Source organism: Sarcophilus harrisii, chromosome 3 (assembly GCF_902635505.1).
Source record: "Sarcophilus harrisii chromosome 3, mSarHar1.11, whole genome shotgun sequence".
In the NCBI taxonomy this organism is placed as follows: domain Eukaryota; kingdom Metazoa; phylum Chordata; class Mammalia; order Dasyuromorphia; family Dasyuridae; genus Sarcophilus; species Sarcophilus harrisii.
The window spans coordinates 555,261,843-555,277,976 of NC_045428.1; the positions used below are offsets into that span (position 1 = coordinate 555,261,843).

General features: G+C 61.0%; 1 protein-coding gene across 1 annotated transcript; it reads left to right on the forward strand.

The window, feature by feature from the left end:
- The first annotated feature begins 2,087 nt into the window (after nucleotides 1-2,087).
- MAP3K6 (mitogen-activated protein kinase kinase kinase 6) lies at nucleotides 2,088-16,112 on the forward strand. The gene is given in 29 exon segments (XM_031962496.1): nucleotides 2,088-2,503; nucleotides 4,690-4,829; nucleotides 5,812-5,835; nucleotides 6,098-6,288; nucleotides 6,442-6,610; nucleotides 6,938-7,044; nucleotides 7,434-7,601; nucleotides 7,741-8,037; nucleotides 8,120-8,187; nucleotides 8,190-8,236; nucleotides 8,292-8,420; nucleotides 8,691-8,740; nucleotides 8,874-8,969; nucleotides 9,311-9,392; nucleotides 9,469-9,614; nucleotides 9,733-9,848; nucleotides 10,386-10,522; nucleotides 11,467-11,572; nucleotides 11,669-11,826; nucleotides 11,903-12,095; nucleotides 12,165-12,300; nucleotides 12,529-12,688; nucleotides 13,025-13,210; nucleotides 13,552-13,657; nucleotides 13,861-14,026; nucleotides 14,119-14,228; nucleotides 14,568-14,650; nucleotides 15,155-15,231; nucleotides 15,379-16,112. Coding segments are annotated over 29 exon segments (3,825 nt in total). The 5' UTR covers nucleotides 2,088-2,190; the 3' UTR covers nucleotides 15,443-16,112.
- The last annotated feature ends 22 nt before the right edge of the window (nucleotides 16,113-16,134 follow it).

A 16,134-nucleotide genomic window follows, 5' to 3' on the forward strand; every position in this document is an offset into this window, starting at 1 on the left:
GGAAATGGCAAACCACTAGTATCTCTGCCAATCCCAAATGGGATCATAAAGAATCAGACTGAAAACAACCGGATACACTAGTGTTCAATAGCCCTGAAGTAGAAGTAGAAGAGCATTTTGGAAGTTGATCCAGAGTTTGGGATCTGGAAAGGAACATGCAACAATATGACAAAGAGAAAAGGATTTGAAGAGAAAGGAAAGTGTCTAAATGAATTGGTTGGTTAACTATGGCATAAAATTAGGGATAGAGAAAAATGAGACCAGAGCAGGCCTGGGAAAACAAGGCCAATGGAGTGAGTAGACATAAGGCGCATACATAATAGGTTTAGGAGGGATGAGGCGCAGAGAGAGATGGTAGATTAGAAGGTAGTGATCGGTGGGAGGAGTTGCAGTTATGGATTGTGGAGATGGGACACTGGAAGATATGGACATCCAGGGCACGACCATGCCTGTGTATGGCCAAGATGGAATGGAGGACCAGGTCACGAGAGCTGATGATGATGAAACTGGAAGAAATGACTGGTGTATTCAAGTCTCCAAGTATGAAAGCAGGGAGTTGGGGTGAAGAAGAAGCCCATGAGCCCTGTCGGTATTAAACTTCTTGAGAAATGGGGGGCAGTTGGGGCAGCTAGATGGTGCAGTGCATAGAGCACGACTCTGGAGTCAGGAGGACCTGAGTTCAAATTTGACCTCAGATATTTAACACTTAGTGTGTGACCTTGGACAAACATTTGACCCCGATTCACTAACCCCCACCTCCCCCAAAGAAAAGAAATGAGAAATTGATCTGGAAAGCTGATAAAAAACTAACTGCCCCCAAGATGGAACGAGGGCAACACAGATAGTGGGTGACTCTTGAAGGAGAAAAGGAGAAGTTGATGCTTTGTGGGGGAAAGGGGAAGATTTGGAAATAGCAGGGCAGAGAACAGAGTACCCTGGTTCGGTGTGAATGCATGGGAGGAGATGGGGAGCTGAAGGGCCAGGATTGATGAGAGAAGGTCCTGGAGAAGGAAACCAGGGATGCATTTTTTTTGAGGGGTGGGGGTTTCTGTCACAACAAGACAGAAATATAAGAAGTCCCATAGGAAGAATGGCTTAGAAGGAGGGGAGAACATGATGGAATGTGTCCCCCCCAACTGTTGATCATAAAACTGTGTGGTAGGTCTGAGTGTTTGTTAAATAAATGGCTCCCATCTCCTCCCTCCTCCCCAGCAGACAAATTCCCCAACTCTCCTCCCAGACATCTATTTTCTTCGGGGAGGAAGAGGAAGCAGCAGTTGGCAGCCACCCTAGAGGGTGGGGAGATCAGCCCTGACCCGGGTGGGCCATGCCCTGCAGAGTGCCTAGTTTGGGGATTGGGGAGGAGAAAAAAGAGACGGCCACGGCGACCCCCAGCCAGCAGAATACCAGAGCAGGGTGGAGCTACCCTGGCCTGATTTCCCAGTCCCATGCCCCAACAGGAGGGTAGGGGCTGGTTTTTCAGGGACGCCTGGGAACGGGGACACACCCTGGCGCCCTCCCCCACAAGTATCTGTCTGCCCTGCAAACACACGTTGAAATGCCCGGCTCCCTTTAGCTTCCAAAGAGCGTTCATCTGACACCAGAGGAGGCAGCGAGGAGCCTCCCGAAGAAAACACAAACCAAACCCCGAGATCTGAGTCTCCCGCCGGCTTGGTCTCTGCGGAGTATCGGGCAAATCACTTAACCAGGGTCGCTCACACTCACAAGACTTGAAGGGAAACATTATCGTTTCCATTTTACAGACGAGAGAGCGTGAGGGACTCTTCCACCAACGGGCACACAGCAGGCGCATAATATATGCACACAGACTCAGCATCCTCCTCCCCCGCATTTATGCAGCCTTGCGGAGCACTTTCCGTGGGTCGGATGGGGGCCGCCTCCCTGCTCGCTGACGTCCGTCCTCGCGGGCTCGGGGTCCCCGGGAGAGGCCCAGCCCGAGCCCGGCCTCGGGGGGCACCGAGGAGCCGAGCGAGGAAAAGAACAAACTGGAGCGCGGACTCGCCCCCTCCCCGGCGCCTCCCCCTTCCCGGCCGCTTGTAGGTCGGCCCTGGGGAGTCTCCGGCCCACGGGTGTCCCGGGGCGGGGCGGGGCGGGGCCGGCCCCCACGTGAGAGCGGCAGCCCAGCGCCGAGCTGGAGCCACAGCGCGGCCACCGGCCTGAGGTGCGGGGATGGCCGGCGCGGGCCGGCGGGGGCCGGAGCGCGCCGGGAGCTGCTGGCAAGACCCGCTGGCTATGGCGCCGAGTGCCCCGAGGCCGCCGGGCCCTGGCCGGGGCTGGGGGCGGAGCCGGCCCCTGAGTGTGGTCTACGTGCTGACCCGGGAGCCCGAGGCCGAGGCCGAGGCCGAGCCACTGCCCCTGCGCTGCCTCCGCGACGCTTGCGCCCAGCTGCCCGGGCCGCGCCCGGCGCCGCAGCTGCGCACGCTGCCCTTTGGGACCGTGGCCCTGGGCGAGCCCGCCGCGCTAGACGCCTTCTACAACGCCGGTGAGTAAGCCCGAGCCGGCTGCTGGTGAGCGGTGCCCTGGGGGCGGGGCCGGGGCTGGGGGCGGGGCCAGGGGCAGGGCCGGAGGCGGAGTTAAGAATGGCGGGATTCAGGGGAAAAACCTGTAAGAGCCGGAAGGCCAGGGGAGGGGAAGGTGAGGGCGGGGCCTGTAGCCTGGGGCGGGGCTAAGAGGGACAGGACTACAGGCTTAGAAAACAGAATGGGCAGGCCAAGGTGAGATCCAAGAGGGTAGATTTAAAGGAGAGGCGATAGAAAGGAGGGCGGGGCCTTTGGACTCTGAGGGCGGGGCTACAAAGGAGGGGCTGCCGTGGGACTGAATGAGCAGGGCCTAGAAGGCTCACGGGAGGATCAAGGGAGCTGGCTTGGAGGGATAGTGGGAAGGGGGTGATGGGGACAAAAAATGCAGTGGCTGAAACTCAGGGGGATGGCTCAAGAAGATGCAGAAGAGAGCGGGGGCGGGGCCTCTGAAGGTCAGGTTTAGAGAAGAGTGGGCGGGGCTTGGGGGGCGACTGTAAAGAAGTTACCTGGCGGGGCTCAAAGGTAGAAAACAAGAAGCATCTTTGTTTGATGGGGCGGGGCTCAGAAAGGGGTGTGTCTATAAAAACCTATCAAAGGAACCTCTAGGGATGACAACCTAGGAGGGGTGGGCTCAGAACTTGGGGGCGGGGCTAGTGAGGAAATGAGTCTGGGGCGGAGCCAAGAACCAGACACTCCGGGACAGAGGGGTGGAGCCTCGGGGGCGGGGCCTGGGGGCAGGACCCACTCAGGGCCTGCAGTGATGGGCTGTCAGAACCCTTACCCGGAGTCGGCCCCCCACTTCTCTAGGGTTGGGAGCCCGCTTGTCTATTCCCCGAAAGGCCGTCCCGCGCAATCATTGTTTAGAACGGCGTTCCCGGTCCACGGGAACAGGTCCACACGCGCACGCTTGTTAAACAGCTTCGGGGGGCGCTGGCAACGGCCCGACCCCCAGAAATGGACGCCCGAGTCTGGTTCTGGGCCACAGCCCTTGAACCTGGCTGGGAGGGGCCCCTTCGCCCTGGGAGGGGGGGGCGAGGACATTGCTCCTTCTAAGAAGCCAGCTTCCCCCTAGAACCAGGCTCCGCGAAGAGTCCCGCCTGAGGCTGAGAGGCCCCGAGCCCTGGGCCCTGCAGGGTCGGCACCCAGCAGAATTGGGACCAGAGACTAGCAATCCTGGCGCTCGGCCCAGAGCCCTGTTCCCAGGGCCTCTCCCTGCTTCAGGGCTGGGCTTCCTGCTGGGAAGAGGCAGCCTCTTGCACAACCTCGGGAAGGGGTTGGAAGGGAGGGGCCCTCAAGGCCCTGGGACCCGGAGCTGGGGCTAACATTTCTCTTCTGTAAAATGCTTAGGTCAGACCAGATCGTCTCTAGCCCTACCTACTCAGCTCTGACACTGTTAGCAGATTCCTCCCGGTCCTAGGATTCTGTGTTCTAAAGTCCCACCCAACGCAACGCCCTGGTTAGCTCTAAGACCCCTCTCAGCTCTGGCCTCCCGGGTTCCAAGGGCCCTTCTGGCTCCGACATCCTGCGGTCCAAAGTCCCTCCCGGTTCTGACATGCTGGGCTCCCAGGGTACTCCTGGCTCTGCCCTCCCGGTCTGACCTCGTGGGCTCTAAGGCCTCTTCCAGCTTTCACATTCTCTATTTAAGTCCCTCCCTAGCTGACAGTGTATTCTAAGGGTCCTCCCAGCTCCGACATTCCATGTTCTAAAGTCCAGGGCCAGTTCATGAATCCCCTAAGAATGAATGGATCTCTTTCCCCCTTTCTTACCCCTTTGTGGGGATCTGGGGAACGAGCTGGGGAACGAGCTGGGAAATTCGCTCTTTGTTTTTGTCTTTGCTGGGAGAATCCACATTTCCTCCACAGGGGAGACGCCCCAGGCTCAGAAGCCAGGGCCAGTGGCAGGGGTTGGGGAGAGGCAGTAGCCCACCTTCTCTCTAAGGGAAGGCTGTGGGGACCAAGCCTGAGGTGGTTGGGGGCGGAGAAGGTTTGACAATGTCATTTCTTCCCTAGATCTGACATGACTTCTTTCTTGAGTTTTTTTTTTTTACTTTCTCCCCACATTTGTCACCTTCACACCATGCTGGGGGTGGGGGGTTCCTTGGAGAATGAGCTTCTACCCTCCCCTACTCCTCTCTCTCCTGCCCCTCCAGATGTGGTTGTGCTGGAAGTGAGCGGTTCTTTGGGCCAACCCTCCTTGTTCTACCACCTTGGAGTGAGGGAGAGTTTCAGCATGACCAACAATGTGCTTCTCTGTGCCCAAGCAGACCTGCCTGATCTCCAGGCCCTCAGGGTAGGTGGGCGTCCTTAGGGCAAGGCTGGGTGTGAAAGGGGGGGCACATTCCCTCCTTTAACTCCAGTAGGACCTTGGACAAATCACTCATTCACAACCTACATTACCCCACCATGAGACTCTTGGAAGTTCAAGTCAGGTCCACAAGCAATAATTAAGTGTTTACTGTGTACTATCGGGTAGTATATTGGATTTTGAGGCTATCTCCTGCTCCCACCCCGGTCACCACCTTCATGATCTTGGAGAAGTCATTTGGCTTCTCACAGTTTCCATCTTCTTCCTCATCAGTAAAATAGGAGGTCTGGCTTGTGAGCTCCTTGAGGGCAGGCGTTTTCACCTTTGACTTTGTACCCCCAAGGCTTAGTGCTTGACATAAGGGCTTTGCCAGTGCTTCTTGCCTGAAGATTTCTGAGGTCTCTTACAACTCTGACTAAATTCTGGGACCTGTGCTCTCTCTAGGCCTCAGTTTCCCTTTAATAATAATAATCACTAGCATTTATATAGATTTCAAAATGTGATCCCTACGACAATTCTGCTATTATTATCCCCATTTTACTGATGAGGAAACTGACAGAGATTAAGTGACTTATCTAAATTTCGGCCCCTTAGCAAGGTCTCTGCAAGTAGGATTTGAACTCAGGACTTCCTGCCTCCAAGTCTAGCACTCTTGTTCACTGTGCTACCTCTTTTTTAACAAACGGGGAAAGGGGTGGACTAGATGACTTCTGAGGTCCCTTACAGCTTTAAGTTTACACACCTATGGCTGGTTTCCTTAACTATAAGAAGAAGGCAGAACTGACTGGTCCCTAAGGTCCCTCCAGCTCTTGATCCTCGCAGGTGGCTGAATGTGTTACCCTGGAGTATGGGAGAGAATGGCTCAGGCAGGGGGCCGGGGCAGCTGGGGGTCCCTCCATTGGGGGTCTCAACAGGCCTGGGATGGGCAGGAGGTCAGGCCCATTAACTTGCTATTTTTTCCCTGCAGGAAGACGTCTTTCAGAAAAATGCTGTGAGTAGAGATGGAGCTTCTTTCCCTGGTCCAGACCTCAGTCCAGCCCAGCCCACAATCCCCTTTTCCCTGCTTTTAGTGCCCTACCCATCCTCTCCAGATACATGCACACATAACCCGGTCCCTCAGCCATTTTCCAGACTGTTGTTTTTGCCTTTGAGTCACTCTGTCTGGGCGTCCTGACCCACAGCCAAGGGGCAGACACGGGAACCGGCTGGAGGGGAGCCATGCTCCCCCCCTCATTGCTGGGGCTCCTTTTCAGGATTGTATCGGGGGCTACACCTTCATCCCCTACATGGTGACGGGCCAAGGACAGGTCCTGTGTGGCGATGCAGGTGTCATGAAGGGGCTGGTGGAGGGCTTGTTCCAGTCAGGGGCAGGTGCCGAGACCCTCCTCAGCCCCCTGGTGAGCAGGCTTGTGCGCCTGCTGGAAGCTGTGCCCACCACCTCCGGGTACCTTGGGTGGGCGGCGGGGGGGGGGGGGGGCTGGAAGGGAGAGCCACTGAGGCATTGGGAGGGAAGGCCTGGGGGCCGTGAGCCCGGGGCTGCTGTGGGAGGTGGGCGTTGGGCAGGACGGTGGGAGATCCCTCCACCTCCTTCACCCAGTGGCTACTTCCGTGAGACCATGCGCAGGGATATCCGCCGGGTGCGGGAGCACTTCTCTGGGGACCGGCTTCGGCGTGAGCTGGGGCGGCTGCAGAAACGGCTGGACAGCGTGGAGCTGCTGACCCCCGACATCATCATGACCCTGCTGCTCTCCTACCGGGATGTGCAGGTGTGCCCGTCCTGTGAGACTTTACAGCTCATGTCACCCACGCTGCAGGATTTTAGTGGTGGCCCATTGTACAGAGAAGGGAACCACGGCGGGGCGATGCAAGGGAACGCATCCTGGCTTCTGAGTCAGACCCTGGGCTCCAGTCCCTCCTCTTACTGCACAAGTCACTTCTTTGTCTCAGTTTCCCCCGGCATTTGCCCCCGGAGTCAGAGCCAGGACCCCAGGCCAGCCCATGTCCCATAGGAGATGGTGGACAGGCACATGGAGAAGGGGCCCGCTGAGCGTGGGGTGGGAGGGGTCACCGTCTCTCCCCACCCTCTCCCCCAGGACTATGGGGCCATCATCTCCCTGGTGGAGACACTGCAGGCCTTGCCCACCTGTGACCTGGCAGAGCAGCACAACATCTGTTTCCACTACACCTTTGCCCTCAACCAGTAAGGCCCAGAGGGAAGGTGGGGGAGCCCGGCCTCCAGGGCTGAGGGGGAGGGGTGCGGGTGGGGGAGTCGGGGGTTCAGTGGGAGGAACACGCACTGGGGAGCAGGAGCACCAAGTTCAAATTCTGTCGTGGCTGAGCTCTGCTTACGGACTCAAGACAACGAAGTGCCTTCAGATCATCAATTGAGGGGACAGGAGTAGATGAATCCAGTTCCAACTCTAGAATCCTACAATAGTGGAGTGAACAGTGGGGGAGAGATCCAGGAGAGGCAGGGGGGGAGAGACCCAGGAGAGGCAGTGGGGGGGAGAGGCCCAGGGTGGAGGCTGGCCCTGAGTGGGACCCAGGAGCTGTTGCCCAGGCCGCCCTCTCGTTGCCTTCGGGCTCCAGGAGGAACAGGCCTGGGGACAGAGACAAGGCCCTCTCGGTGCTGCTGCCCCTGGTGCACAGCGGGGCCGTGGCCCCCGACCTCTACTGCATGTGCGGCCGCATCTACAAGGACATGTTCAGCGGCTCTGGCTTCACAGACACGGGTCACCGGAACCAGGCCTGTCACTGGTGAGAGCCGGCCCCCCTCCCGCCAGCCCTGGGGCTTCGGGGAGCATCGGGGGTCCTGGGCCGGGAATGGGCCCTTTCAGTGTCCAGCCTGGGGCCCGGCCGTCGGCTCCTGGCCTCTCACGGCCAGATCCGCCACCAGGTACAGAAAGGCCTTTGAGACGGAGCCCAGCCTGCACTCGGGGATCAACGCGGCCGTGTTGCTCCTGGCTGCCGGACACCAGTTTGAGGACTCGGACGAGCTCCGGCAGATAGGTGACTGGTCCCTGCCCCGGGCCTTTCCCCAGGTGTGAGGGTCCCAGCGCAGGGGGCGGAGGGAGGCGGGGCTGGGCCGGTGCCCGGTAGCTCTGCGCCTCCTGGCTAGTGGGCGCTGGGCGAAGGGCAGGTGGAAGATGCGTATCTGGGCGTGGCCTCTGGCCAACCTGCAATGCCCTGCCAGGTGGGCTGGCATGACACTCTGGACCCTTTGGGCGGGCTGAGGGGGGGACTCCCGGGACAAGCCGGCCGCCCTGTGCCCGCAGGTACCTGGCCTCGGTCATGGAGACCTTCCTCCTGTACCAGCACTTCTGCCCGGCTAGCGCGGGCCTGGGCTGGCGCCTCTCTGGCTGCGCTTCCTCCTGCAGGCCTGCCAGCCCTTTGCTGCAGTAGGTCCGGATGGGGGCAGATGGGGGGCAGCTGGCTGGGGAGGCACAGGCGGCCCTTTCTCCCCTCCAGGTGCTGATCCTGGAGCAGAACAAAGTGCTGCAGCCAGCCCGGCTGCGGGTGACAGAGGGGAGCCCCAGCGTGGCGGTGACCCTGAGCCTGCTGGAGTCTGAGACAGAGGTGGGGCTGCCCCTCCCCCGCCCAAACTCCGAGCCCTGCCCACGGCCCGGGGCCTGAACACCCCCTCACCCCCGGCACCAGCCCTGCCCCCATCCTCCCTGTCACGGACCTGCATTCCCTCCAGACTAACCTGTCTCTTACACTCTGGACCCAATCCATGACCCCCATCTCCTGCGCCCCCCTCCCCATGGCCTGGAATCCCTTCCCCCCAGGCCTGTAGCCTGCGCCCCAGGACTCCCCACTCCCCTAGACCGGTCCCCTCTCCCTCAGGCTGCCGGCTGTGGCTGGACCTTCCCCGAGGCTTCCATCCGGGGAGTCAGGTGAGATATGGCCCCTCGATACCCCTCCCCTCGTTCCTGGCAGAGGACACCCAGCGGGGGAGGGAGGGGCTGCCCTGAGGGCTTCTGGGGGACCCAGGCCCACCTTGGCCTTTCCCTGTCTCTCCCTGCCCAGCATCTCCAAGAGGGATGAGCGTTGCTGCTTCCTGTACGTGTTGCACACGGCCCAGGACTTCCAGCTGGGCTTCTCCAGCCAGCAGTACTGCCAGTGGTGAGCCCCGAGGGCTGGGGCGGGGGTCCCCCACTCACCAGGAGTCAGTCACCAGGACTCGCTGCAACCCAGTGTCCGGGCAGGTGGGAGCGAGGGTAATGCTGGGGGGCCCGGCCTCCGGGCAGGTGCCCCCGAATCTTAACTGTCGAGGCTGACGCCCTCCCCAGGCTGGGGAGCAGGGCCCCGGGTGGGAGGTGACCAAGGGTCCCAGAAGGGCCGGGTCCCTGGGCCTGCCCCAGGCTGGCACGGAAATAGCTGCCTCTTGGCCTGGCAAGGGTCTGAGGCTTCTGGTGGGGGCCGGTGCAGGGGGAGGCCCAGAGTGTCTGGCTGGGCCCCCACAGGTTCTGCAGGCGGATCCAGGCCTTCGTGACCCAGCCAGCCCTGATTGGAGATGAGGGCACGGCCCGCAAGGAGGTGCTGGAGGTGAGGGCCGGGGCGGGGAAGGGGACAGTCCTGGGGAGGGCCGAGGGCCGGCTGACCCTGCCTCCCCCTGCCCCAGTTTGACTATGAGTACACAGAGACAGGCGAGCGGCTGGTCCTGGGCAAAGGCACCTATGGGGTGGTGTATGCCGGTCGGGACCTCAGCACCCAGGTGCGGATCGCCATCAAGGAGATCCCCGAGAGGGACAGCAGGTACCCGGGGCCCAGCTCTGAGGAGGGGGCGGAGGGAAGTGGCGGGCCCGCTGGTGGGGAGGCTGTGCTTGGCTCAGGCACGGGGCGCTAGGGGCCTCTGGGGCTAGAGGCTCGATCCACAGGTTCTCAGCCTCCACGAAGAAATCGCCCTGCACAAGCGTCTGCGCCACAAGAACATCGTTCAGTACCTGGGCTCCATCAGCCAGGATGGCTTCCTCAAGATTTTCATGGAGGAGGTGCCTGGAGGTAGCTGGGCCTGGGGCTCTGGGGGCAGCATAGGCCAGAACATGGGATGGGGGGGCAGCGATCTGTGATGGGGTGGGGCTGTGGGCTCGGGGCTCAGGGAGGCAGCGTGGGCCAGAATGTGGGATGGGGGGCGGGGTCTGTGCAGGGGCTTGGGCGGGGGGCTCAGCATGGGCCAGAACATGGAATGGGGGCAGGGGTGGGGCTCAGGGAAGAGCATGGGCCAGAATTGGGATGGGGCAGGGTCTGTAACTGGGGCTGGGCTGGGGCTCAGGAGGCAATGGGCCAGAATGTGGGATGGGGGGGAGCGGGGGTCTGTGACGGGGGGGCTGTGGGCTCAGGTCTCAGCATGGGCCAGAACATGGAATGGGGGGCAGGGGGTCGGGGCTCAGGGAGGCAGCATGGGCCAGAAATGGGGGAATTGGGGCCAGGTGGTCCGGGGCCGGGGGGCAGGCATAGGCCAGGAACCATGGGAGGGGGCCACAGCCTGGGGAAGGTGGGAGACGCTCGGCGGGGTCTGATGCCCGTCCCCACACCCAGGCAGCCTGTCGTCCCTGCTGCGGTCTGTGTGGGGACCGCTCCAGGACAACGAGAGCACCATTAGCTACTACACCCGGCAGATCCTACAGGGCCTGAGCTATCTCCATGACAACCACATCATCCACCGCGACATCAAGGTGACAGCGCAGGGCTCAGGGGAGAACAACACCCCCGAGCGCGGGGGGGGAGGGGAGGGGTCACAGTGGTCAAGGCGAGGAATGATCAGGCCGAGGGGACTCGTTAGGGACCGATGGGGCAGGCTGCTGCAGGGCTTAGCCCTGACCCCATCACCGTCTTGACCCACAAGCAGCGTTAAGGCCCAGATGATGTACTTGGGAAATTCACAGGGAGCCATGAAGCAGGCTCAAGGGCAAGGTCGGGGACTGGCTCCATTTGGTCTGTGTCCAGGCAGTTCACCCAGCGCCGGGCGCCCAGTAGGTGCTTAACAAGGGCTTGTGAAGTGACACAAATTAAGTTGAAAATTGGAAGACGCAGGCAGGGGCTAAACTGCCCTTAACGGGTTAGAGTGATCAAGGTGTCGATGGGAGTCCCACAGGCTCAGTTTTAGAATTAAAAGACCAGGCTTGGGGGGAGCGAAGGTTCCTGGGGGAGCGGGGGGGCAGGCTTGGGGTAAGCCAGAGGACGGCACGGTGGCCACGGCGACGCTCGGATGCCCAGAGCCCGGGAGGTGGCTTCTCAGCTGCGGCCAGACCCACACCCGAGGGTGCCCAGTGGAGAGTGACCAGCGGGGAAGGGACAGGAGCACAGCAGGAGAAGGGGCCGCCCGACAGGCTTCCCATTTTACAGAATACTAAACTGAGGCTTTACTCCATGAATCTTTGATGACGTGGGAGGGACAGAGGCGCCCAGGGAGACAGAGGAGCCACTGGTGCCATGGGGATGGGGCGGAAGTGACACAAACCTGGGCTGCAGAGCGCAGTTTGTCTCTGGCGCAGGAGGGGAGGATGGGCCCAGGCTGGAGAGTGCTGACCCCTCCACCCATGTGGCCCCTGCACCAAGGCAGGGCGGCAGGCCCTGGGGTTCTCCCTGCCCCTGACGGGTGCCCACATTCTCTTCCCAGGGGGACAACGTTCTGATCAACACCTATAGCGGGCTGCTCAAGATCTCCGACTTCGGCACCTCCAAGAGGCTGGCGGGCATCACGCCCTGCACCGAGACCTTTACAGGTGGGGTCAGGGGGATTCCGGGGGGGGGGATCTTCCGGAGGCCATGGGCCCTTCCTTGTCACCTGCACCTTAGCTCAGACTGCTTCTGCCCAGCAGGGACCCTGCAGTACATGGCCCCCGAGATCATTGACCAGGGCCCCCGAGGCTACGGAAAGGCAGCTGACATCTGGTCCTTGGGCTGCACCGTCATTGAGATGGCCACTGGACGCCCGCCCTTCCACGAGCTGGGCAGCCCCCAGGCCGCCATGTTCCAGGTACCCTCATCCTTCAGGCCAGGCCGGCCTTGGGCCGTGTGGGCGGGACCCCAGTGACCTTCCCCCCTTTCTCCAGGTGGGCATGTACAAGATCCACCCCCCGGTGCCCGGCGCCATGTCTGAGGAAGCCAGAGCCTTCATCCTGCGCACCTTCGAGCCTGAGCCCAAGCACCGGGCCAGCGCAGCTGCCCTGCTGGGGGACCCCTTCTTGCAGCCTCGGCGTAAAGCCCGGAACTCCACGTTGCCCCAGCAGCCCCCTCACCCTACAGGTGTGTTCTGGGCCGGGGGAGGGGAGCAGGGGCAGGGCAGGGCCCGGCCTGACGGCGTTTGGTCCCCAGGTGTCCCGCCTAGCAGCCCGGCTCCCTCGGTCGGCCAGTCGCAGACGGTGCCGTGTCTGGGGGCCAGTCCCCAGACCGGCCTCTTGACCCCCAAGCGTTGCTTCAGTGAAGGAGGAGCCCTCAACAGCCAGCTCCGGTGAGCATTGTAGGTGGGGGGGGGGGCAGAGTGCCGCTTCCCCAAGACCTGGGAGTCAGGGTCCCAGATCAGGCCCCTGTGGTCCACCCCATCCTGAGGGACCATTCCTGCACCAGGCACCAAGTGCCCCCTGGTGCCCGGAGGGGTCTCTGCACCTTCCTGCTGGTGCAGGCCCCGGGGCTCCAGTGGCCCCGGTAGTTGGTGCCATTGTCCCCGTGCCATGTTCAGGGTGCTCAAGGACTCTGCCAGAGAGCAGACCCCCTCCCCAGAGGAGACGCCGCAGCAGTCCCTGATGCGCAAGGAGAGTGAGCAGAGGGCCATGCTGGCGCAAGTGCTCAGCCAGGAGCTGTCCACCATTGTGGAGGGCCTGCAGCGGGCGCTGGAGCAGGTGGGCACACAAGCCCAGGGGCCTCTGGAGGGGCTGGCAGCGTGGGAGACCTTGAAGAAACCTTTCTCTTCATTCCACTTTCTCCATCTCCAAAGGAGATCCTCCAGGGGCCTTTCATCTCTAAGCCATCTTGGTTTTGGGGTGCCACCCTCCCCCCACTGCCCACATCCAGCCCATCCCAACTGCCCCTCGCCAACCCTTCCTCTCATATAGCCCTGGCTCTGAGACATCTGGGCCTGGACCTGCCAAGGGAGACATTTCAAGGGCACCATTCCCTGGCTCTAGGCCAGGCCCTGATGAACCAGCCCAGCTTCCCTTCCCTGGCTTCCTCTCTAGGGCCCCCCTGGGCCACCCCTGAGCCGGGAGCAGGTGGCCCAGCTGGTGAGAGGCCTCCGGAGCTACATTTGCTCTTCCAGCCGCCGACAGCTGGCCCAGGAGCTCCAGGCCCTGCAGGAGCAGCTTCGGGTCCAGGGGCACAGCGTGGGATTACTCCAGGGACCCCTTTTTGCTTTCCAGGATGCTGTGAGTGGGGATAAGGCTGGGAGGGGGCTTTCAAGCTGAACCACCCCCTGGCCTCTGGCCCAGAAGTCATCCCTGCCCACAGGGTCCCCCCTGAATCCCTGCCAAGAGAGCTTCTGCTCATGTGGGAACAAAGACCGGTGTCCCCCAGGCACATGGAAACAATCTCCTTTGGCTTGAATTTCCCAAACGCCTCAGATCCTCCCCTGCTCCTCCTCCCCTGCACCCTCACCCACCTGGGACACAGTGGGCTCTCCTCCCAGTGCCTTACTCCAGCCTGGCCCTAATTGCAAGCGCTGCCCTTGGACTTCAGCTTTCTCTTGTCTGAAATAACCCCCTCCCAGGTGAAGCGGGTCCTCCGGAGGCACAAAATCCGACCCCACTGGATGTTCGCCTTGGATGGGCTGATGAGCCGGGCCGTGCGGGCAGCCCTGGCCGTGCTGGGGACAGGTCAGGCCTGAGCTGGGGCTCACGGGCACAGGGCTGTCACTGTGGGCAAGGGCAAGGGAGCAGATGTAGGGGGAGGGAAAAGAGGCACATCTGGCCCAGGGCCATAGCAGATACCCCGGGCCAGGCTAGCCCTGCCCTCCCTGGGGCCCCTTGCTCATGTCAAATACAAACTGACTCCTGCTGCCCATCTCTTGTTCTTTCAGAGCTAAAGAAGCCAGCTGCAGGGGAACCTGAGGAGGGCAGTGAGGAAGAAGAGCAGGAACCTGGGCAGAGGGGCGTGCCCCCCAGGAGGAGACACTCCAGGGCGCCTGACGAGGATCCCATGCCCCTGATGGCACAGCTGAGCCTCCTAAGGGCAGAGACAGGCAGGTGAGCCCACTGAGGGACACTCTCTGCCCCAAGAGAAGTCAGTGGATGTGTATAAGGCAGTCAGGCCCTTCCCATCACCCCTTGTCTTTCAGACTCCTGGGACAGCTGGCAGAGAAGGAAAGGCAGTGCCAAGCATTAGCCCTCAGAGCCCTGCAGTGTGTAGAGGAGACCTCAACTCTAACCTTAGGCTCTGGGCCTCCCGGTAACTGAGGGCACCTGCCCGGAGCGCCTGGGCAGGGAGGCAGGACTTGTGCCACCTGCAGGGCTGGCCAGGTGGGGAGGCGGGACTTGTGCCACTTGTGGGGCTGGCCAGGTGGGGAAGCGAGACTTGTGCCACCTGTGGGGCTGGCCAAGTGGGGAGGCGGGATGCAGCACAGATGGGCTGGAATCTGTCCCTCTGGTGAGAGGCTGGCTAAGTAACAAGAATGACTCCAGTTTGCTGACTCCCAGATGCCATCCCACATTGGGTTTTTGAGCCCAGGAGCAGGGAGGGGGGAGGTAGGAAGGGGAGTCTGGGCTCATCAGGCCATTTCCCTCTCAGATAGCCCAGCAGCCTCCGCAGGGGACCCTGAGCTGACCCAGTGGCTGCAGCAGCTGGGGGTAGATTCCGGCACCATCCAGACAGTAAGTACAGAGGGATTTCTTCTTGTCCCTCTTCCTTTTTCTCGGGCTGTCACAGCCACTTGGAGCGGAGAGGGACCAGATTCATGGGATAGAATCATGAAAGAACCATGTTAAAGGGGGAGAGGGCCTTTGTCCAGCCCCTCCATTATCAGAGAGGAAGTAACTAGTCCAAGATCAGAACCCAAACCCAGGGCTCCTGATTCTTTTTTGAGAAGGAAACCAAAGTCCAGCAGAGGCCCAGCCTGGCTGAGGAGAGCCAGTGAGGGGGACCAGGACAGAATGGGGGGTCCAAGCCAGAGCTCTCCCCCCATTCTGGGCCTCGCATTTTGGCTTCAGTCTCTTTAAGGGCATAGGGATGTGAACTCAAGGAAAGCGGACATTTTCTTGCAGACTCTCTGGGCCTCAGGGTCAGGGCTGTTATGGGGATGAACTGAGGTAAGACTCGGAAAGTGTTCTTGAAAGGCTGTGGGAAAGCTAGCTGCTGTTCTCTCCTCTTGCCCCCAGCTCCTGAGCCACGGCTTCACCTTGCCCATGCTCCTCACCTGTGCCAGTCGAGATGACCTTGTTTATACTCGGATCAGGTATCTTCCCTGATTTACTCAGGCACAAATTTGGCAGAGGGCCCCCTTCCCTCTGACCGCAGCTGCCCCAAACCCTCCACACTGGCCTCCCACCTAAGGTGGGGCAAGAGCAGGCTGTGTTTACTGAACCCTCCCCTCTCTCCCAAGAGGTGGAATGGTGTGCCGAATCTGGAGAGCCATCATGGTCCGGAGGGCTGTGCCAGTGCCCTAGCCCCCCCACCTCAGGCTCAGGATGCAGGGGGCACAAAGACAGACCCATGGACGTCACGGCGGCAGGCGGCCATCCAGGCGGAGGCCCAGAAGCTGGTGCTTCCCCACAGGGAGCAGAGGACCTTCCTCCCCAAAGTGTGTTTGGGGGAGCTGACGAGACACAGGAAGGACTGCCCGGGGGAGGGCTTGGCCTGGGCCACAGCCAGCTTAGGACATTAAAGAGCATACTTTTGTAGATTTGTGTCTGTCACTGCTACGGGGTCCCTGGATGTCTCCATCGACATCTCTCCATCCACCCAGCTGGGAGCTGGGTCTGTATTTGTTTCTGATTCTATGTCCCATATCTAATGCAAAATGTATTTCTGAAGCCCTCACTAAGGACAAAACCCTGGGGATACAGAGAAAGAAGCAACAGTCCCTGCTCTCGGGGACAGGGGTGGGGAGATGGTGGGACACATGCACAGAAGTAGTCAAGGAGGGACAGCCCCAGCAGACCAGAGGCCAGAAGGCAGAGAAGGGGCTTGTGGCTGAGGGCAGGACAGCGGGCAAAGGATGTCCCCGTGCCCAACCCTCTCCCAAGTGACCAAGTTTGAGTATGGAGATCCAACTCCCTGACTCTCCTGTCCCTCCCAAAGGGTGCCAGGAAGCAGAGTCCTGTGGCTGTTCCCTGGATCTTGGGACCTTTTCCCACTG